The 21,878-nt window shown below is 47.7% G+C and overlaps 3 protein-coding genes across 6 annotated transcripts; 1 reads left to right on the top strand and 2 right to left on the bottom strand.

Moving 5' to 3' along the window:
• Nucleotides 1-1,163: 1,163 nt before the first annotated feature.
• ALKBH4 (alkB homolog 4, lysine demethylase) lies at nucleotides 1,164-4,187 on the bottom strand. Of its 3 annotated transcripts, none has more exons than XM_075113165.1 (3): nucleotides 3,790-4,187; nucleotides 2,355-2,552; nucleotides 1,164-1,874 (listed from the first exon to the last, which is right to left on the bottom strand). In XM_075113165.1, exons 1-3 carry the CDS (start codon nucleotides 4,039-4,041, stop codon nucleotides 1,233-1,235), a joined length of 1,092 nt encoding a protein of 363 aa, XP_074969266.1. In that variant the 5' UTR covers nucleotides 4,042-4,187; the 3' UTR covers nucleotides 1,164-1,232. The 3 variants fall into 3 exon arrangements, with proteins under 3 accessions (XP_074969266.1, XP_074969265.1, XP_074969267.1); XM_075113164.1 differs by lacking the exon at nucleotides 3,790-4,187 and adding an exon at nucleotides 3,314-3,447 and having other exon boundaries at nucleotides 2,355-2,793; XM_075113166.1 differs by lacking the exon at nucleotides 3,790-4,187 and adding an exon at nucleotides 3,314-3,442.
• LRWD1 (leucine rich repeats and WD repeat domain containing 1) lies at nucleotides 3,384-19,584 on the top strand. Of its 2 annotated transcripts, none has more exons than XM_075113162.1 (16): nucleotides 3,384-3,501; nucleotides 5,616-5,762; nucleotides 7,917-8,151; nucleotides 9,166-9,285; nucleotides 10,229-10,381; nucleotides 11,118-11,258; nucleotides 11,845-12,186; nucleotides 12,807-12,933; nucleotides 13,177-13,286; nucleotides 13,746-13,953; nucleotides 15,512-15,584; nucleotides 15,683-15,823; nucleotides 16,536-16,633; nucleotides 17,248-17,409; nucleotides 18,162-18,286; nucleotides 19,204-19,584. In XM_075113162.1, the coding sequence occupies exons 2-16, from the start codon at nucleotides 5,683-5,685 to the stop codon at nucleotides 19,342-19,344; spliced, it is 2,256 nt and encodes a 751-aa protein (XP_074969263.1). In that variant the 5' UTR covers nucleotides 3,384-3,501; nucleotides 5,616-5,682; the 3' UTR covers nucleotides 19,345-19,584. The 2 variants fall into 2 exon arrangements, with proteins under 2 accessions (XP_074969263.1, XP_074969264.1); XM_075113163.1 differs by lacking the exon at nucleotides 3,384-3,501 and adding an exon at nucleotides 5,405-5,536.
• On the bottom strand, nucleotides 19,483-21,522 carry POLR2J (RNA polymerase II subunit J). The gene is made up of 4 exons (XM_075113173.1): nucleotides 21,409-21,522; nucleotides 21,168-21,257; nucleotides 20,736-20,910; nucleotides 19,483-20,052 (listed from the first exon to the last, which is right to left on the bottom strand). Exons 1-4 carry the CDS (start codon nucleotides 21,459-21,461, stop codon nucleotides 20,017-20,019), a joined length of 354 nt encoding a protein of 117 aa, XP_074969274.1. The 5' UTR covers nucleotides 21,462-21,522; the 3' UTR covers nucleotides 19,483-20,016.
• Nucleotides 21,523-21,878: the final 356 nt, after the last annotated feature.

Here is a 21,878-nt window from a genome sequence, read left to right as displayed (position 1 = left end):
AGCTCCTGCCCTCGCAGTGCCTGAAGCGGAAGGCAGTGTCTATGGCACAAGCATGTTACTATACAGTAAAACCCGTGCATTGTGCCAAGGAAGTACTTCTAGGGCAGAATACAGCTGTATTCTGTATAAACGTGTCCCCTTTCCTTACCAGCTAAAACCAGGCAGCATTGCAAAGTGTTGTTTGACTGCTGCAGGTGTGACTGTGCTGACTGGTTTTGATGGCACAACTGTGTTTATTACAGGATCGCACTTTTTCCCCGGCATAACTTAATTTTCAAGAGCACAGAAGTTTGTTCAGAGCAGACAGATGGCCTCAAATCAGCTTCTGCTACAAATGACTCCTTGAATCTTAGGTAGAAGGCATGATTCAAACCTGACTGCTGGAGGTGCCAAGAAAAAAAATGATAGTCGCCAGTGTTGCAGTCTGTTGCCCAGCTTATTCCCAAAATCAGACCCTTGCCACTGAGAGTTGACAGCGGGGTTCAGAGATGACAAATGATCAGAAAATAGCACAGTCTGTGCAAGTCTTTGGTCTGAACTCTGTCCAAGCTGTCTCTGCAGAAGAGCAGGCATCGGCCTTCTGCAATTGCTGCTCTTTGATATAGGTCACACACAGTATTTATGATTAATCCTCACTGTCAGAGCATGAATCTTCAGCAAAGGGTAATTACTTTAATTAGTTCTCAGTGTGTTGTACTATCTGTGGAGAGACGCTTGCTTACCCTCCTCCCCTGGAGTGCCTATCTCTAAAGGACCTAGCTGAGGGAGGGTGAGAGGATAGTTGTGCCCTGCAGCACAGTGCAAGGCTAAAAGCAGGATGACAGAACCAAGCCTGGGCCAGGAAAGGTTAAAATCTGCTGCAGGGCTTGGGCTGAATCTTGGGCTGAATACAGCTTAATGATTCTAAGTTTCTGTCTTAGTTTAATTTAAGTCTTTAAGAACTGGCTATTTGCTTTTTGCATTTTGTTACAATACAGCTAATGAATACAACAGCTAGTATCTGACTTTTGCCTAAAACCTCCCACTGCCCAGAAGAGCCTTTGAAGAAACAGGCAGCCCATCCCTTCCTTGCACTCCCTTATTTCTCTTTGTTAAGTTTCCATTTGATTGAGCTTATCTCTGTACACACCTGGTTCCTTACGTGCACTTCAGAAATAAAGCAAGTTGCACAAATTCTGTACTTTATTTTTCAAATTTCCTAACAAAATGCAATTCTGCCTTCCTCTTGCTGATCACACTGGTCTTCCTTGAAATGAAAGAGCTATTTCTAGCAGTTCTTTACCCAGTTCCTCGTGCCTTCCTCCGGCGCTGAACTCTGCAGACAGCTCCCTGAACGTGACACAGATTCGCCGATGTTCTATATGCTTGCGGTAAATCGCGTGTTTCCACTTGTACCGTGCGTCACTGTACAGCACCACCAGAGACCTTCGGGGTAAGTGAATGGCAACAGTCACCTCTTTACTTGGAACAAACCTTGGGGACAAAATGCTGTTGATTCCCTCTTCACCTGAATTTTTGCATGCTGACGTCTGTGTAAAAGATCCAGGGGGACTTAATTCCCCATTTTCTTTACCGAAAGTGGGAAATAATTGGATGCTGTCCACTGAATCACAAGACATGGATAGCACTGTTTTTGAGAGCAAGTTTAAGCTAACCAGACGCTCTCCCCAAAGCCACCAGTCATCAAAATGTGGGTCAATGGCAGAACCTCTTTCTGGCATGTAGTCCAGATTACATTGTTCAACAGGTAGGAAACCACCTAGTACAGAGCAGGCGTTCATTTGTGCCACAATCTTTTTACTAAAACTTGGCAAACCAGTAAAGCTGCCAGCCTTCAGCCTTTGTTTCTTGAAGTTCACTTTGGGTCCATAGTCCTGTTGGAAAAGAAGAGGGGGTGGGGGAAAACCTAGTGTTAGGGAAAAATCTAGGCCAAGTCTTTCTGGAAGGGCTGCGATCCCCACAGGGCTCACGGTCAAGACTTTTGAGTTCTCTTGCCCTCTATTCCAGTGACCTGGTTACCAGGTTGCAAAAGGACTCAGCGAAGCTGAATCTCTCTGGAATTAGATTTCTCTCCTGTAAAGTAAAAACAAACCAAAACACCCACTTCTTTCACTTGGAGATTGTGTGAACTTTAATGCCCGAACATGTACCATCAAATACTGTTTTTTGTGACTATCACACATTTTTGCAACAAGTTGACTTTAATGACAACTAATTCTTGTAACTGATTTCAGGAAAAACTGAGAACATTCAGAAAAACATTTGATGAAACGTCTAAATATTCTGTGTTTTAACTGAAATTGGCTTTCCTTTTCCAGAGGGATCTAAGAACAAATATGCTTCTGAAGTCAAACCTGTTTCTTTCGGCCAGACTGTGACAGTTTCCAGTCATCTCGATCCATCAGTTCAACTATCTCAGATTCTTCATCTTCGCTAATGAACTCCTCCATCAGAAACACCCCTGGAAATGGAAATGCCCAGCCAGCAAATTCTAAGTGCTCATTTCCTTTAGCTAGGCCTGATGCTGGACAGTAAGTGAAATTATCTTCTCCCTGTGGAAATAACGGAGGAGAAAAGAATGTGTGTGGGGAACTTAGCAAGATAAGGTATTTCCATGATTTACCCCTGCAGCTTTGATGCTGCAGCATGAAAACTGTCTGTACAGGATTCTTGTAGACATGAGAAATTTTATAGCTGCTTTTAGGGAACAACTCTTCCCTGCTTTTTTTAGAGTCCCAGCGTTACTGTGCTGCTTGCTTGAAGCCACTTTTCTTTCCTAGTAACATCTTTATCCTGCAAAGACAGGGAAGAAGAGATGATCCTCAGTGCCAAATGTATAAGGAGATTAATGGCTGGTGTTCCTCAGGCTGGCTGTAGAGATACGGTTTGTCATATCAATAAATGTTGGATGAGAAAAGTTGATAAAAATCACCTAGGCCAGAAGGCTAAGCTGCAGCGAACCTGTCTTGTCTTCACGTATGAAACTCAGGTAAGGGCTGGCTTGACCTGTGAGGTTGCTGCGTGCACCTGGAACCTTGGGCAGGCGAAGCCATGCGGGCTCTTCACACAGACACCCAGGGGAGGACCCGGGCCCGGCCCTGGGGGGCTCGGCACCGCCACCACGGGCCCTGCAGCCCCCGCGGGAAGCCGGGCACCCCTCCCCGGCGTGGGGGGTGCGGGGGGGGGCGGTCCCCGCAGCCCCCGTAGGCGCTGAGCTCCCGCCCCGCCCCGAGGGGAACATGGCAGGCGCCCCCCGCCCCCCCCCCAGCCCCGCCTTCCCCCCGGTCCCGCCCCGCCGCCCCCTCCCCGGTACCTGCGGGGGCGGAGCGGCCTGCGCGGGCCCCTCGCAGAGCAGGCAGGAGCGGATCCCCTTGCAGCCGCAGCCCGGCCCTTCGCCGCCGCCCGCCGCCTCCATCCCCGCCGGCTGCGCTGTGAGGATACGGCCCACCTCCCCCTTCCTTCTTCTCCTCCTCCCGCCGCCGCGTCCCGACTCGCTTCCAGGTGAGGGGAGCGGGGCGGCTGGGGGCGGCGGCGGGGCGACACACGCACACACACGCACACACACACGCACACAGGGGCTCGGCCCAGGCCGCGCAGCCGGTCGGTCGGATGGGGGGGGGAACGGACGGAGGGAGGAACACGGACTCGCTCTCCCAGCAGCCCCCGCGGCGCCGAGCAGCGGTGCTGGGCCAGGGCGCGCCGCGGGGGCTGCTGGGAATTGTAGTCTCGTCGCCCAGCGCACACCCCCCGTGGGGGCGCCTTAGGCCGCGGCCGTGCCGGCCCACTCACCGCGTCCTCCGGGCTTGGGGCAACGTGAGGCGGCGACCGCGTCCCGGCCGCCTCGGCGCGAAGCCCAGCGCCGCTGTCCCTCCATGCACGCGGGCGGTGCCGCGGCCTGCGCCCAGCAGCCGGTGCCCAGTGGCCCGGGCACGGCCCCGGGGCTGCTGTCGCCGCCGGAGGGCCCGGCGGGACTGCCTCGCAGCCCGGAGGCCGACCGCCGGTGGGCTGACAGGCCGGCGGCATCGGTGTCACGCCCAGCATGGCGGTGGTAGTGCCGCGGGCCTCGTGCGGCGGCCGGCTCTCCCCGCTCGAGGCGAGGCAGTGGTCCAACGGGCCTCGGGGAGTTAAAACTCTACTCGTTTTAATCTCTGCCGGGTTAGTCTGGCCTGAATTGACACCCTGCTGCGGGCCTGCCGGCCTCGAGAGGTGCTGCTGCGGGGCAGGAGGAGGAGGGTCGGTGGGCGCTGCTGGCGGTGGTTCCCGGTTGGGCTGGGTTGCGGGGCTTGCCAGGCCCCGGGGTGAACGAGCGTGCCTTCTGCAGCATCGCCGGCCGCCATGGGGCCCTGCTACGTCGTGGTCTTCCCTGCAGCCCCCGTGAATCACGGGTGGCACGGCCGTGTTTGAGGTGTTGGTGTGGTCAAAAAGAGGTTGAGGGCAACATCCACAGTCGTTGGCATAAAATTTTTCTTAGAGAGCTTCAGGAGGTTTGTTAGGTTCAGCAGGTAAGGGCCTGATCTGGTGGTTTGGCTTTGGATGACAGCTCTATCGCTTGAAGGATCAAATCCTAAACAGCTGCTGTTCAAACTGTTTTTCAGGCTCAGTGCTCTTTACGCTGGTATAAAATACTCCATACGTGAAGGAGCCCCCTTACTTACAGGCGTTAACAAAGCAGTGCCCAGTTGCTCATCAAACCCAATGGTCCAGGTGCTGTAGGCATGTTATGGTGCTGAAGTCAAGCCTAAGGACAGCCTAGTGCCTCGCGTGTTCCTCGTGATTTACTGGAGGGGTGTTTAGGCAGCGGTGAGACTAACACAAAAAGACAGTAGCGAGCATGGCCTCGGAGCTCTTTTCTCTTTTATTTCCCTCTCTTGGAATCTGTGTCAGAAAGGGCGGTAAGCCACGAACCAGTAATTTCATGAAGCTGTTTTGGCCCTATCAGTGTTGTTATTCTAAATATCAGTGTATCTGTGTGTGCGCGTGTACTTTCCTATCTGCAATGATGCATGAAGACATTTGTTAATTACCAATAACGTACAGAATGCTGTTGATTTTTTGCCTTGGTGAGGAAATTATGTTTTTGACTAGTGGGTATTTATATTTCTGGTAATTAATTCAGTTTTCCAAAATCTTAGGGAATTTAGAAGTTGTCAGCCAAGAGTCTATCCCATCTGGTCAGGCCAGTGAGTGCACTGTGTCATTTCCTTGGGAGGAAGACATTCACAACAGGTGTATTTATTCTTACTGTTGCTGTTTATTTGAAAGCATGCCGGAGTTCTTGGAGCACAGCCCTGTTGCTCAAGAGAGGTACAAATAGATAACGGTGAGACTGTCCTAGTCCCGAGTGCCGTCACACCGTGGACAACTTTCATCCACAGCAAGTCTGTTGCTTTAATAGCTGAGAGACGTATCACTGTTGTTTTGGGGATGGGTCGGGTTAGTGTGTTGGGAGCGTGTACCCAGTGTAATCACAATCTCTGGTATTTTCATTTCAACTGTGTAAAAAAGACAACTTCAAACACAGTGGCAAAATTAGGAGGTAACCTTGCTACTTTTTTTTTCCCCCCCTTTTGAAGTCAGTTAAAGGGACTTCCCCTTATTCCTGTTTGTTTTACCAGGAAGGTTACAAGAAGAGATCTTACAGCTGACTGATTAGTGATTCCAGCAGAGGGGTGGAGATTAAAAATGTCAAAAATTACTACAGAACTTCTTTTGGAAAGAGCAGTTCCAAGATCTACGAGGCTCCGAAAGATCGAGACGCTGAAGTAAGTGCAAACAGGCCCATGGAAAATTCCAGCTGAATTCAGCCTGGGCCATCCCTTTTTTGTCTTTCTTCCCCTAAGCATTTTTACTGAAAAAAGAGGGCCAGTTACAAAGCACAGAACGGGAGATGGCATTCTCAATGCAGGATCAGTGAGCGCTAGCGGAACTGCATTCACTAGACAGGTTATCAGCACTTACCACCTCTTTTCACCATTTATATTGTATATATGCTGCCACCTTCTTTCTGTAAAACTGCTTAAGGCTGGATCCTGATTTCCCAGCCCCAAGATATACTCCCTACCCCCAAAACACTTCTGTCTTTGCTAGCAATTGCTTAATGCGAACAAAAGAATCTCTTCTGGCCTTGTTTTTAGAGAGTTTTAAAAATATTTTTGGCATTATTTCCCCTATCTTTTAGTCTCCCTCCATCACTTTCCATCTCCTCTAAATCCAATTATGTTAGTACCTCAAACATTGCAGAGAGGGAGAATGAACTCTGAAATACTTAGAAACCACTAAAAACAGTTTTGTTGCTCAGATCCTTATCAGAGGTCATTGAAAATGTGTGTCTTTCCAAATGTTTAATACAGTGGAATTTTGCTATTCCAGAACTGGTCAATCTGAGTGACTCAGCTAGCCAATTTCTGGCTGGCGCCTTTGTTGTTTTTGTTGCTGATGTAAGAGTTCTGGGCTTCATACGTACCCTTTAAAGTTATTTCTTTTAGTTTCTCTTGTGCTAAACTAATTGTTTTTAGAGAGAAACTCAGAAATTTATCTGAAGAGATAGGCTGCAGTAATTAGGGTACAAACTGATGCTGAGGTGTTTGAAGGAGTGAATTTCTAGAGCGTGGCTTTTTCCATACAGCTTCGTACTGTGATTTTGAAGGGTTGTATTTCAGAAAGTCCATTTGGAGAACACTCTGTTGAGCTTCTCCCCAAATGACACAGTAGTCACACTCAGCTTTGCAGCCAGCTGAATTCTCATCAAACTTTCTTACATGCTTTGACTGGCTGCTTAGGTTTCTGAGACAAGTGAAGGAGCAGTTGTCTTGCTTCCTAAGTTTATTTACCTTGTTTATTCACACTTCATTTATATTTAAAAGGCCTTCTTTTACTAATCGTTAGAGGTGGAGAGTCTGTTTGTTAAAGGAGCTCAGGCTTTTGTCCTCAAGAGCTGTTGGCTACCAGGGCTAGAAGCTCGCTTTGGAGCAAAACGAAATGATCTAATCCAAATGACCCTTCTTATAATGTGCAGTTTTCACTTTCTTACAGAGAAAACATTTTATTTTTTTTTTGCCTCACAAATATTGTAGCATTTCTTCTTTCAGGACAGAATGGTTCCGTTTTGGTGGCAGCCTTGGTATTTTGTTAGGCAGATTTCCATATTTGCCACTGGAAGTTTCTGCAGCAAAAATCACTAGAAAAGAAATGGAAAAATGGCGCTTTTTTATGAAGTTAGTTCTTTGGAAACAGCCAAATGACTTGGGCGCCTCCTCTGTACTTGGCCCGAACTTAAATTCTAATGCAGAGAAGAAAAGTTTTGAGCCAGATCGGCAAACTTATCCAATTCGCGGCATCGTTGTGTGAGTGCAAGCATCAGCATGGCGTGATGGGGAGGACGGGGCTAGCCTTTTGGAATCACCGTAGTCTTATATTTCTTATACCAGTTGTGAGATGAGTGAAATAACAAATCTAGTGTATTCTATGGACAGGGTAGACTGATGGTGCAGTGAATAAGTGTCTTGTATTGCCACAGCTTGTTTTGTTGAATTTACATTGCAAAGGAATGAAAGACCAAAATTCTTAGAGGTGTAGTAATTTTTTCTGTGAACAAGAACTTTCCCAGTGACTCGCTGCTCACAGCCAGCTCTGTTACCCATAGGCAGTTTATCTGTGTTGCAGGTTAATTGTACTGTGAATACTTTGGTAGACTTTAAGCTTCTGATGGTGTCTGTTAGCTCAGACACAGCATCTTTTCCACGTATGTGTGCTTGCAGTCCAGAATGCTGCAGACAAGAAAAAGCAGGTTTAGTCAGATTTACCCAGGGAGTTCTGCTAGACTGAGTGGTGCCACCAGGTGGGATCTTGTATCCTGTGAAAGCCACACTTGTTTTTCCAAAGAGCTGCAGATAGTTCATGTTCCCTTTTGTTTTCAGCCTGTCCAAGCTGCAGTTGAAGACTGGAGACTTAGACCCGCGTTTGTTTTCCCGTCTGAGGCATCTGCAGAAACTAGATCTCTCTGATAATTTACTGGACAAATTTCCGAACAGTCTAACCCTGCCTGATCTGCGTGTCCTAAACTGCAACAACAACAAACTGGAAGATGTAACTGCTCTGAAACAGTTCCCTCTGCTCGAGGAGCTAACCTACGAGAACAATGTGTACTTGACAGTGAGTTACCTCCCAACCTTTCAAGCTAAGCGTTAAATAGAGGGTGAAACAAACAGCAGTTATGCCTGGTTCTTCTATATTGTTCTTAGGCAGCAAGCGTTAGGGCATCTGAGGAAGCAGCCAGTCTTTTTTGCAGCCCTTCACCATTTTGTGCCACTATTTCACAATCTGCAGAAGTGACTTGCCCAAAACCACTCAGATATTAAAATCTGGCTGTCTTGAACTCCTGATTCTCCATGCCAGAGTCCCGTCTTAGGTAGCTTACCAGGCAGGATATCTTACGCTCATGCTTCTGTAAAACATAGTAATGACTGTGGAGAAATGTCCTTCTTATATGTTAGTTTTAGTGCCCCTTGTGCTCTGGAAGAGCAGCCTTGGCCCTCTCATGAGGGGTTAAACTTGGTGATTAGTCTAGTTTAGATTTTCTGACTTCTCCCAAGAGGCTTTTCTGACTCTACAGTTCAAGCATCCGAAACTGTAATTTTACTTGTGCTTTAAACTGGCATCAGCCACCATCACCGTCCCCAGATGCTGTTGCATGCTGGCAGAAGTATATGTATGGCTGCCTGGTAAACTGGGGTGGGGAACTGGTCTGACCTAAACCGCACCTGACCCAAAGAAGCCCTGCTGGTATTCGTTTACTGTAGCCAGGGCAGACCTTCCTCTGCACTAGATGCTCACTCGGAGTTAAAGGGTGTGAACAAAATACCCTGCATTGCTCTGGGGCCGGAGCAGATGAGCCTGGCTACACTGCTACCACCTTGTGTTGGATGTTAGTATTGCGTAAGCGGGAGGCAGGTCTCTTGTCTGCAGGCTAAGATCCCAACTCATAAGAAAAGGTTAATTTACAACTAAAGGGTATATTCAAGTCAGAAATGCTGAGAAGACTTTATGAAATGTTTTTTCCTGAATAAATATATTATTCTTATCCTTGGCTGTATTTTAATAAAGGACTAAAGGTAAAGCAAGTACCATGTGTACAGTTTCTGTAACTCCGATGTCTTCTCTTTCTAGCTCAATGATGACTATAAAGTAATGTTCCTTTTGCAAAATCTTCGGCTACTCAATGGCAAGGATATAACCAAACTGGCTAATCATGTGAGGCGTGTCAATAGTCGTAAGCTCACCAGCAAGGTAAGATGTGTTATATTTTCTTAATCTCTAAACACCTGAGAAGTAACTAAATACTGTGCTCGGTTTAATGACAGAGTTGCAAACAAGCATCAAATGGTTAATGGTAATTCTGGTAGGATCTGAGCACAGCCTGCAGCATGGGCCACCTTGGAAATGTCTCCCTGCTGCTTTCTCTGGTCACTGATTGCATTTGCTCTACCTGTTCTGTGCAGCCAACTTCTGCCTTTGGTTTAAATCACAGGAGCAGGGCCAGCAAGGTCTGCATCTGACCCTCTAGTTTTTCAGGTCACTCCAATCATCATTCAAAAATGGAAGAAGCCTGGTGCTGACATAACAGTTGCATACACCTCCCCATCTGTTTTGTGTTAGTGTTCTGGCCCCACGAGTGAGGAGCACAAAACCAAGCCTAAGGATAAACTTGCTTTTTCCAGCATACATCAAAAACAAGGATTTGTTCTTTCTTCTTCAGCTGTGTGTGTTTGGAACTGTATTTTCACTCATTCACATATGCAGTTTAGCTCCTGACAGATTGTCCCCATGAAGCATGTTGTGATCTTGAGCAAAATTATTGTTCTATTACGAAAAAGGGGGGTTTTATGCAGTACTGCACAAATAGTACCATTTATATTCTAGATAGTTGATCTTAACTAACTCCTTAAGACCATTTGCTATGGTTCCAGAGGTGTGAAATCAGGCATTGCTCTGGGTCCGTGTTGACGATGTCTGCTGAGCCACACTCATTTAAGCTCGGTTTAGAGGAATTAGATTTCTTGTTAGCTGAAGTTGTTGTTTGAACACTGATAAAATAAATGGAATCAGTGCCATCGTAGCTAGCAGCATCTCAGACTTGGCAGCTTCTTAAATGCTTTCACAAGTATTCTTGTGCTTTTCTGCTCTGGTTTTCTGTAGTATTCTGTTGAATAAACTCAGTCTTTCTGCCTAGGTTACTGCTCACTGGGAAAAATTCTTCCGTGACCAACTTCCTGAGAAATACACAGCTGAGCAAGTGAAGTCCATCAGGAAAAAGTTCCTGAAGTCAGTACAAACCAATGTCGTATATGGACCCAGCTCACTCAGTGAATTCACCCGCTGGCGGGTAGGTTACATTTCACTTACCCTTCCATCCTTCAGGCAAGAGCTCTGCAGCCTGATTCTGAATGGATTTGATTAAAATGCTCTGTGGATTTGGGTTCAAGGGTATCAGGGCTCTTGTAGACAGGTTGTATCACTTTTTTTCTGGTTTTCTTCGCTGCTTTGTTAAGCAGTTGCAGAAGCACTAGGAGTAAGTGTACACCAAGTCGCAATGACTGTCGTTAAACACTGTTTTTAATTCATAAGCAATAATAATACTTTTACTAATTAACAAGACTGCAGTATCCTTAGTACTTAATTATTTGCAAATAATTCTAATGGCAAACTCTTGATGGAAGCTGTATGAAAGGAGAAAAGAAAAGAAAATGGCAGAACTGTAGTTACTCCCAGTGGGGAAAGATACCATTTAGTTTGTAACGAATGTTTTAATTGGATGTGCACACATTCCCATCTCTCCTTTGACTCGTTTCATTGCTGTGCTGTTGTTTTCACAAATGTGTACCCTGGATGGCCATGACAAAGTTAAGTTCTTGGGTCATGTAATGGCAGCAGAGGACTTGGCCTGCCAGGCTGTCAGCTGAAGACTCCTCCATCACTTGTATCTGCTTCCACTATTCTACATGAATTTCAGTAAAAACTCAGCAAAGCAGCTCTTGTCATTACACGTCAGAGTTTGACGGCTGTTGCGTTTTTGTGTTGTTTTTTTTTTTCCCTAATATATCCACAAATTTGCTTCTAAGGTGAAAATGATTGCAGAAGAGTTTCTGGCGTACTCACTGGGTCTGGAGTTAAACACAGATCCTGAACCAGAGGAAACGATGGATGAAAATGAGGAAGACAGTACAGAAAGCCCTAGCGAAGCTGCAGAGGACCTGAGTCAGGTAGGTGATTTTTCCAGTTACATTAACAATGTCCTTCTTATTTCTTACGATTTCAGTAGCACTTGTCAGTTTACATTTATGACCCTTTGGTAACTGAAGGGGCAGTCTCAGGCTGCAGCCTGTGTTCAACAGCTGCAAGAGGAGCGTGCTTCCATTCTCACAGGCAACCCAAAAGATTCCATGAGTATAGTCCTAGTGACTCCACCTCTCGTTTGAGGAAGGGGTGTTTTTAATGAGAGGACTGGGCTGATGCATGGCCAGACTGTGATGGTGCTTGCCTTCTTTGAAACGGCTGCAGACTGAACCCCCTCAGTCTGTGGCCGGATTTGTTTTTCTGCATCATATGTGAATTGCAAGGAACTGGGACAAGGGAAGGGAGATGAAAATGAGGCTGGCTGCATTATTTTTTTCATTAGCTTCTGCCTCTAGGAACTCTGCAGCTCTGGGCTGTCTGATTCTTGGAACCCAGTCTGTAACCATGGGAGGGTATTTGCATTTGAATAATTAATATCTCTGATTTATAAATCATCTGCACTTCTTAGGGAAGCTAGAAACCTTCTGCAGAAACTGACAACATGCCTTACAGGTCACAGTAACGCCCAGCAAGAGGAAAAGAAATCATTCAAAGCCAGGCTCTGGAAACAAGAGGTCCAAGTCCCAGGCAAACACTGAGGAGGAGGCTGTAGTTAATCCCAGAAAGTCCAGTCATGCGCAGGATGACCCAGCTCCTGATAAACCAAGAACATCGAACCAGCCAGCCAAAGAGGCAACCCCTGAGCAGCAAGCTGAAGGGACACAAAAGAATGGAGAGCAGTTTCCCAAGGGGCAAAGCAACAGAAGGTCCAGCCAGCTGACAGGGGAACAGAAAAGCCAGGAGCAGGACAATGGAGTTGTTAGCTTGACCCCAGTGAAGAACTCTAAGGGCAAGGTATGTTTATCAGCTCCCTTGGGACTGGCTTTTGACCTCTTGGTTTAGCGGGAGGAGCTGCATTCAGATTTCATCAGAGCTCTACACATCTTGGAGCTCATAATTGGCCAGATACATTGTGAGTTACCGGTTTTGGTTTAGGGTTTCTTTTGTTGTTTTAAATCTTTCAGAGGCATCAGGGAAGGCCCCCCATGGAGACAGTGAATCTCCTGCAGGGGGTGGATGGACCAGTGCTCTGAGGTGGTGCTCTGGAAGCCTGTTCTTAGAAAAGGGACTGGCATGACTTGCTCTTGGGTCAAACTGATGGCTGCATGGGGAAAGGTGTTTCCCCCTCAGCTCAGACCAGTGGGATCTAAAGGGTTTTTCACATTTCTCTGCAGCAGGAAACGGGGTTCGCTGTGGGGTCTGCTGGGCACATCTTTTCTAAACAGTTGCCTGCTGGTTTAGGAGTCTTGAGCATTGGTGGCACCTCAGTCTCTCCAGTTCTCTGTAGCACAGAAGGGCTGAAAAATACTTCCGTTTAACTCAGATTGCTGTGTTCAGTAGAGGATCTGTCAAGGCAATCACAGGCAAACCGCTGTCAGGGAATGAATTTTCTAAATGTGGATGGTTTATTGTAGGAGGATGTCAGTGCAGAGCCATTGCATTTTCTTCAGTGTCACAGTAAAGGCAACAGCCGCGAGGATTTTAAAACGCAGCTCTGGTCCTGTGTCTTCGAGCCATTGCTAGACTGTGGAGCCAGGAAAGGTGAGCTCTTAAAGAGGTTTGCAGGATTCCCAGAACCACCCGGCTCTGGAATCCCAGCGGACTCCATGCGTTAGACCCCTGCTCTTTCAAGCTGTAGTCTCCGTTGTCAGGAAGAGACTTGCTTACATACTTCTTTGACTTTGAAAACAGGAGACTGGGAGAGCACCAGGCAGTGATAAGCTGCAGTCTGCATGTGTTATCCATGAACCTGGGAACCTCTCACCTGTTCTTTTCATCTTTCAGATCCCATCGTGAGCTCCTCCAGAACTGTGGCAACATGTGGAGGGGAATCTGTCTGTCTGATTGATTGTGAGACGGGGACAGTGCTGAAAAAGTATAAGGTGGCTACAGAGGTAGGTTTCAAGTGGGAAGAGTAAGCATCCAATGGAAATACCATCATCCGTTATAATTACATACATGTGTGCATAGTATATCTTACAAACAGTTCTGGAAGGGTTTCAGGCAGTAGCGTGTACAGGTCTTGAAAGGATGTAGATAGATAGTAAACATTTCTTACTTACCCTTTTAGCCTGGTTTGGTTTTATTTTTTTTATTAGTTTAAAACATTAGTCTGCCTCTCTTCTCCTCACGCAGGCATATGTACGTGTATTCAGTCTGCTAAGACTGCTTGATGGCACAGAGGAATAAACATCTTATTGGGATAGTTTGTGTTCTTGAGATTTGATGCTCTGGCTCAAATAGTTGTGTCATTTCACCCGAACAGCTCTCGTGATAGTTGTCTTATCTATGAGCTAACAGCCATCCTGCTGGCTGTTCTCTTTCACGCTGTTCTTGGTTTCTTTCTACCCTAGGAGTTTTTCAGTGTTGCATGGACAACCCTCACAATGGTAATCAGTGACAGTCGGAAGAAATCTCATAATATCTTGGCGGCTGCTGGGAGGAGAGGGATCGTCAAACTGATCCACGTGGCGGCTGACTTCTGCTACGGAGAGATAAAGGCTCATAAAAAGCCCATTGCTACTGTCTGCTTCAGCCCGACTCAAGAAACTCACCTCTTTAGTAAGTGTCTGGTTCAGAATCTCCTTAGCTTTAATACCTAATGTAGAAAAGGCTGGGCTTCCTTAACGACGGGGATTGTCACCAGTGCAAGCAGGTGTGGGTAGGGACCACAAACACACAGACACAAAGCACGGACAGATGCTATAGAGAGGGTGTTGTTAGTCTCATGGGGCAGTAATCTACAGAAGGTACAAATTGTTTCAGCCTCAGAGCCTGACTCTTCAGCTGAGGTGCAGCAGCTCCTGTCTTTCTCTCGGTAGCTCTCAGGGTGGCTGTCACTCACGTATTAGCCACAAACAAGCCCAGTAGTGGATCCGTTCCGCAGGGATGAGTAAGAAGAATGATAGCCAGAGCAGCCTGCTGGGGGCCAGGCATTGTGCGGTCAGCTGCCAGGGCTCTCATCGAGCATGGCAACAGGGGCAATGCAGCGTATAATGGGCTGTTGGATTTCATTTTTTCCAACGAGCAAAACTATGTGCTTAATTGCTTTTGAATAAATGAAAATTTTTTTTGAGTTCTGTGCCTCGTCAGAAATTTTTATTCTGCTCCTATTCAGGATGTAGAAGAGAGCTTTGCCACAGTAGGGCCTACAGAGGTTGAGGCTTACAGCCTGGTAGGAAATGAACCATAGTACAAATTGCAGCTGCATTGTCAGGCCTGTTTGGTAAGCTGTTAGAGCCATTCACACCACACCTGCAGCCCACAGGACATTGTTTCCCTTGCCTACAATTACCCACATCCTGGAGTGGTTAGAGTGCTACGTGAACCATTGAAAGTGGCATTTTTTTTAAAACGTGGGTGTCTGTAGTGGATAGTTTTCAAGAATAAGCCCAAGCATGTAGAAAGCAGAAGCCTAGAGGGATAAGGAGGTTGCCAGCACATCCATATAATGGTGTGGACAGCAAGGCTCCTTATACTGCATAGAAAAATGTATAGTAGTAAAGTGAGAGTCTTTGCATGTGTCTTTGGGGGACTGGACACTAACCTGTTTACTCGGGGTGCCATCTAATTGGGCTCCGGGTTACTCTGAGTAATCTATTAGGATTGTTTCTGACACCAGTATATCAGCTTGGTGACAAAGATGATGTCTTTCACACTTCACGCCAGCACCTAACTTTCCCAAAGGGAGCTGCTGTGGATATGAACACAGTAAGCCATGGATATGTGGAATAAAATGGGGTCTGCCTGGGAGTAGAGGTTGGAGCTCATGTTTTAGATTCCACTAGAACCCATGACCAGAAACATGACCTCAAAGGGGCACTAATTAATGACCTTGTGAAGCCACAACTTGGTAATGGACACCAGGAAACAAACTTTCTTTTATCTGCTCCTCTTAGAGCACAGGATAAGACTGCAAATTACTGACTGTGCATGTTTGACAATGTCTGTGAAGTGGTGTTGAGCCAGAAGCCTTGGTGACTGCTGCTGTGCTTTCATGAGTTCTCTGATGCCACAGGCTTAGTGTTACAGCCTGTGACACAGGTAGAATTGCCAGCCAGCACAAGAAGAGCCAGATGAGCAGCGGTGTCACTACCTGCTTCTCTTCTGTGTCCCACAGCTGCATCCTATGACAAGCGAATTGCACTCTGGGATATTGGGATTCCAGACTGTGACTACAATTTCAAAGCAAGGTAAAGGTTCAAAAACCAGATGTGGCCAGTCCAGGAGCCTATAACTGTCACTTCGCAGCACCATTTGACTGTTTGTTATATTTTTTTTTTTTTTTTAGCCAGCTGCTGGTGCTGGAAGCGCTCTCCATTCCCTTACGGATTGCCCTGGCCCCCACCTGCCCAGAGCAGTACCTGCTGGCTGGCTGTGAAGGTGGCTGCTTTGCCTGGAATATAAAACTGGATAAGGGACAAAAAAGCAGGTGACAACGAAAAGCTGGGGGCATGCCTTCACTTTTCATAACAAGAACAGGTAGTTCTAGCAAAGGCTTTCTTTCTAACTGAGGGAGGTCGGAGCAAGAAAAGCAGCACGTCTTTCCAAACTTAAAACATGCTCCCCTTCCCATATTGCCAAGGAAAAATCCTAGCATAATGCTAAAGGAGTGTTCCAAGCTAGCAGCCCTGAGCTTGTAGTGGTGCTCCACTCTACAAGTGTTGCAGGCTGCTTTGCAGGAGGGCTGACATGAGTGTAATACGATACCCTAAAACTTCAGGACGCTAGGCCCGTAAGTAGTGTAAGGGAGCGTAAAAATCTTGGATCGAGTTCCAGTCTCACAGCAAGGCCTACCCTGCTGCTGGTACGTGAGGTTACCCAGGAAACTGGCACTCTGTGGGAGCACAGAGGGAAAAAAAAAAAATCACAAGAAGGAAGCAAGTGAAGTCGTGCCCTGCTGACATACACTAATCCTGATGCCTACAAAAACAGATGAAGTAAAACAGCAATCGCTTAAGCAAATGGCTTCTGCTGTATTAATAAAAGCCAGGTGGCTGAAAGCATACGTTCGAGTGGGAATTAGCATCTGAGTTTGGCACGAGACTAACACCTGACTTTCCTTGCGGGTTCTGTACCTGAGCACCCTTCTGCTGCTGCTGCCCATTCAGGACTTGACTCATTTCACCCTTCCCCTACTCTAGGCCTTTTGAAGCCATATTCCAGTTTCCTGATGAGGATGGAGACATGACAACATCTCACAGGGTCGACGGTTTGGCTTTTCTGAACGATGATGTCATTGGTGAGTATGAACACAATAGGCCAATCCAGAAAAAGCATGTGGCAGGCTAAAGCCAGCACGATGGGCAGAGGGACGGAATGGGGTGTAACTACCTCTTTTAGCGATTCTTTGGGGGGGGGGGGGAGGGGCTACACAGACTGGAGTTGTCTCCCAGAGTCACTTTCCTTAAAATGTGGGCTAGAGGTGCAAACCCACCCGAGCAGGACTGGAACTCAGGTGGCCCCATCCCCAAGAGCATGCTTGGCTGAGCAGCGCCAAAGTGGAAGGGAGGAGAGGCCCTTTCTGCTCGAGGGCTGATGGCAGCAGTGTTTTTTTTGCGGGGGAATTGGGGGTTGCCACATCTGGGAGCGTGGTTGAAGTGTGGGCTGGGTCTTTCTGAGTAGCTTATGCTTGTTCTGCAGTTCAGGAACATAAGCATGGGACTGAAAATGCCTCTGCAGCCTCCAGTGATCGGGGAATAAGGTAAAGGCGGTGGAAACAGTTGCTGCTGGTATCAGGTCCCACGTCTTAAAAGCCACCTTCTGGATGGACTGCCTTCACCAGAGGCCAGCCTTTGTCTTGAGGCGTTTCGCTTCTCAGCTACTGACACAGCCTCTCCCATTTTTCTTCCCTAGTTTCCAAGAGCTCTAAACTTGGATGCATATATTTATGGAGCTGGAGTCGGTCTTTTGATACAAAGGGGAAAGGATATCAGCGAACAGTAGCTGCAGTTATCCTAGCTGAGCTCGAGTGGTCCACGACAGACCTGTCGTACCTGACGCTCAGCACCTGCCCAGGTAGGCAGCACCCTGCTTTAGGGCAAGCAGCAAGGCTGCACCAGTCACTGGAGCAGAGATGGGTCAAGACTTACTTTGACCAGTTGTGTGTGCCTCCCATCACCTGTCAGAGGAGCCCGTCATTGGAGACAGAGGCCTGGGGTCCAGTGCCCATCAGAGCGAGCGTGTCTGGTCTCCCCTCTGCAAGCCACAAGAGCCCTTAGCTCCCTGCATGGCAGTACCAGCCCAGCACCAGCTGTATATAAATAAGTAATACAGAAATGCAGCTATACTATCTGCCATACAGCAGGGGAACAGCTCAGGCTTAGTGTTACACCAACTGTACAGTGCCAACATGGTCTTCCTTGTACAGTCTCCACGCAGAGCTGATGACTTGGCCCTGTAGCTTTTCTAGAGCCATTTTAATGCTTACTGCAGCTGTTGTAAGGGGTAGGAATTCCACACCCAGGGCAGCTGGCTTTTAAGACGAACAAGGAATAAACAACCCTGATCTGACTGCCACTTTCCAAACCCAAAATGTCTGAAAAAGTTAGAAGAAATGCAAAAACATTTACCACTAGCCTTTCTTAATAAATCAGCTATTTTACTCTAAATGAACCAAGGCTCTTTCCAGAGTGAGGTAGATTAACATATTTGTGCTAGAGATGACACCCTCCACTGGGATCCTACAGCACTGTCTTGGGCTTTGCTTTATAGAGGTGGGGACTCTCAGGTCCACGCTCATTTTCCAGCTGCTTCTTTTGGTCTTACAGCAAAAGACTATGTGTTCTGTGGTGATGAGAAGGGAGATGTGTGGATGTACAACCTCTCAAACTACACGACAGCATGGAGCTCTGCGAAGGGAAAACGCTCGGACAAGAGGATCCCTCCCACGCAGGTAGGTCTCTTGCTTACCCTTTGGGCTGAGCTGGGCCTCCGGCCTTCCCCGGGGCAGCTGCCCCGAGGCTCCTGAGCAGATTTATACCAGAACATGCCTAGTGTTTTCTCTACATAGCACGCACAAGCAATTAAAAGCGCTCTCCAGACCGTGACCAAGACCATCTTTCAAATCTCATGCAAACACAACTGTGACAGGAATTAGGAGCTGTAAAGCACCTCTGTTTGCTCCTGCATTCTGCAGCTTGGCAACTTTTCCTAGCAGAAGGACCCTCAGTAAAAAATCGATGGTTAAACTGGAGAGCCCGAGCATACAAGCATGCAGACACTATTTCCCCGACGGCCCAAGGGGAGGGAAGCTGCAGCGGCCGTTCCCTGGCAGTATGGCACGCAGGAAAGGGCTTGCTCCTTCGTATGCTCACACCACGCTTTTTTTTTTTTTTTTTTTTTTTTTTTGCTTGGTATGTCCCTGGCCGCCAGAGCCAGTCCTCCTTTGGGCAGTTACTGTTCCCTTGCATGGCGAAGGCGCTGAAAGGACAATCGCACACCCACTCACAGGCTCACTCCAGAGCCCGGTCTTGAGCTACCATCATATACAGGTATGAGGTGACCTAGTGTTCCATGAACGTTTCGGCAGTGTATTGCCCAAGACAACAGCCAGTTCCGCCAGCAGAGGGGCAGCTGCTTTCACTTTTTCCTTTCTGATCATTAAGCCCTGCTCTGTCAGGAGCAGTATCATAAAGCTGCACCACCTCCCTCAGAAAGGGGAAGAACCTTTTATTCAGCTTCCGCAGGTCAGTAGGGAAGTGGATTCCAGAGACCCAATCATCAAACCAGGCCTTGCAGTAATGAATAGCCTCCCACTTTCAGAGATGGTATCACCCTTCCTTTCCCACCCAAACTCTGTTCTCCTCGTAGATTCTCAAGTGGCCAGAGCTTCGAGCAAACGGGGAGCAGCTGAGCGAAGTCCTAATAAACAATGTGGTATCAGACCCTACTTTTACTTACCTTGTTGTTCTAACTAGTGTGAACATAACAGCAATTTGGAAGAAGTCATAGTTCCTTGTAACAGAGTTTCGTTCCCGTGCTTTGAAATAGTGCAGTATTAGTGACTGTTACCCATGTAACCATGAAGTTTTCTAGACCAGCTATTACGTGCAAGAGAAAAAAAGGTAAGAGTTTGTTAAACTCATCAAGTCATTGTAAACATCCGGTTTCTTTTACTGTAAGTTTTCACAATTTGTGCATTTGTTTTATAGAAATGACACTTAATAAAACAGAATACCAGTTCAGGTGGCAGTGCCTAGACTTTTTGAAAAGGAAAAGCAGAGAGTTGTCACTCAGCAGCTTCTTGTTCTGGAAGTACACTGACAGTAAACTCCCCAACAGCCTGGTACAAATATTTGCCTTAAGGCTCAAATTAAAGAAGTAGAAATCATGTTAGTGCCTTATCCATCAAATCAAACAAGACATTTATCCTCTTGGCAAAGTGCCTGTCTGGTATTTAAAAAAAACCACCAACCCACAAACAAAAAAAAACAACCCAAAAAAACCCACCCAAACACCCACCAACAAACCAACCACGAAAATACCACTGCTGCTGTCAAAGACTAATCATAAGTGGGACAAGGGGGAAAATATTTGCCATGAATAGAGGTTTAAATATAGCATTCAAGTAACAAGGCGCATCATTCTGCATCAGAAGTACAGTCCGCTCTAAACGGGGTGATTTTACTCAATGCCTTCTTGTTTGTCTTTAATAGCCACCTGTAAAACACAGAAAAACACATGCGCTAAGACAAGAATGGGAGGAGGTTCCTTTAACCATTCATAACAGTCTTTTGTGAAATATAAGGGCACAAGGGTTTCCACCCCAAAAAAGTGGAAATCTCTACACCATCCAGAAAAATACTACTTAAATTATAATCAAAACATATTTACAAAGGTGATGCACTGTTACCTTTTTACGGGCAGCTCAGAGAACATTACACAGGCAGTATCCTGGTCAGAGCGCCCCTGGTTTTGTCTGAATAACCCTTCGGGCAGATTTGAGGCACAAAAATCGGGCTAAATAAATACCATTGCACAGTTGAGCAGAATCAATGAGAAGTGGTCAAAACAAAAAACCACTGTCCCAGAGTTATGGCAGAAGTAAAAAAAAAAACCCACTTGGAAGAACAGAAAATTGGCTTCTACACTACGACTGTGAGAAGCCAGTGCTAACGCTGGGCACCTAGGGAGCTACAGAGCACCCGCTGCACCCTTGCTGCGCGTGTAAATAACCCTTCAGAGCAGCCAGGCTCCACCACGCCTTGACAGGACCCAACGCAATGCTGCAGGGCTCTGACGAATTTATTGACCTAAAATAGCAGCTCTAGGATACACTACTCCTCTCTGTTTAACTCTTAATTGCAAGAAGCTTGGTCAAAAGAAACAAGAAACACGCTTACCCTGAACCTCTCCTCCAGGAGGGAGAGCTCACTGATCAAGTCCGTGATGGCGTTGGTGAAAGCTTCCTGGGGGCTGTAATCGGGGGTCGTTTGGACGCGGATGATAATTTTGTGTTCCAGTGGGTGCGGGACCTTGTAGCCCGCAAATAATACCTGGGGGTCTTTCAGTAACTGCCTGGAACGGAAGAGCAACAGAACAACCATGGAGCACAAGTATAAATGCTTTCTGTACTACAAAAAATAATTTTAAAAGCCATGTTTCTGCTGGGCTCTGCCACCATACTTTCACACTGGGCATTATCAACGTCTGTGGAGACTGGGCCCTCGTTTTTAAAGGCAGCGGTGCCCGACCTGACACCAGCTATCGCAATTTCCCCAGGAAAAAGCCCCAAACACTCCCAAAATTTGTTTCCCCTCCCCGCCGCCGCTCACGACTTGATGATGTTCCCCAGCGTGTGGTCTTCTTTGTTGATGGTGAAGAGGCAGGCGTTGGGCACCTTCGTGTCCTTGTTGATGGTGATCCTGCGAGGAGACAGACGGGCCGTTACCGGATACACACCGGGAGGCCGCGGGGGACCGGCGGGCGGCCGGCCGTACGGGGAGCCCGGGCCTCCCCCCGCCCCCCCCCCGCGGCCAGAGCAGGGTCTCCGCCCCGACCCCCGCCGCCCCTCACTTCTTCTCGCCCTCAAAGAGGAGGAAGGACTCGAAAGCCGGAGGCGCGTTCATCCCGCCGCCGCCGCCGCCGCCGCCGCCGCTCGCCCCGCCGCGTCACTTCCGCCGGCGCCCGGCGAGCCACAGCGCCCCCAGGCGGGCGGGAGGGCTCGGCGCAGGCTCCGCAGCCCCCGCTGGGGTGACGCGACGGCCGGTGACAGCAGAAAGGGCATCACCGGCGGTGACGGCACCGCTGCCACCACGAGCAGCGACGGCACCAGTGAGACCAGTTAAACCGTGTGTAACAGCAACAAAGCCCAGGGTGGCTCCAGCAGCACCCTGCTGGCGGCACCAGCCAGGACACCAGCGGGGCCGCTGGCGAGGTCATCAGCGATGCCATGAGGAGCATCAGCACCACTGACACCACCAGCAATGGCCCCAGCAGGGCCACCAGAGACTCTGCCACTGCAGCCGCCAGAAATGGCACAAGCA

This window comes from Phalacrocorax aristotelis, chromosome 18, assembly GCF_949628215.1.
Source record: "Phalacrocorax aristotelis chromosome 18, bGulAri2.1, whole genome shotgun sequence".
NCBI lineage: Eukaryota > Metazoa > Chordata > Aves > Suliformes > Phalacrocoracidae > Phalacrocorax > Phalacrocorax aristotelis.
This window is presented reverse-complemented; position numbering and strand designations above follow the sequence as displayed.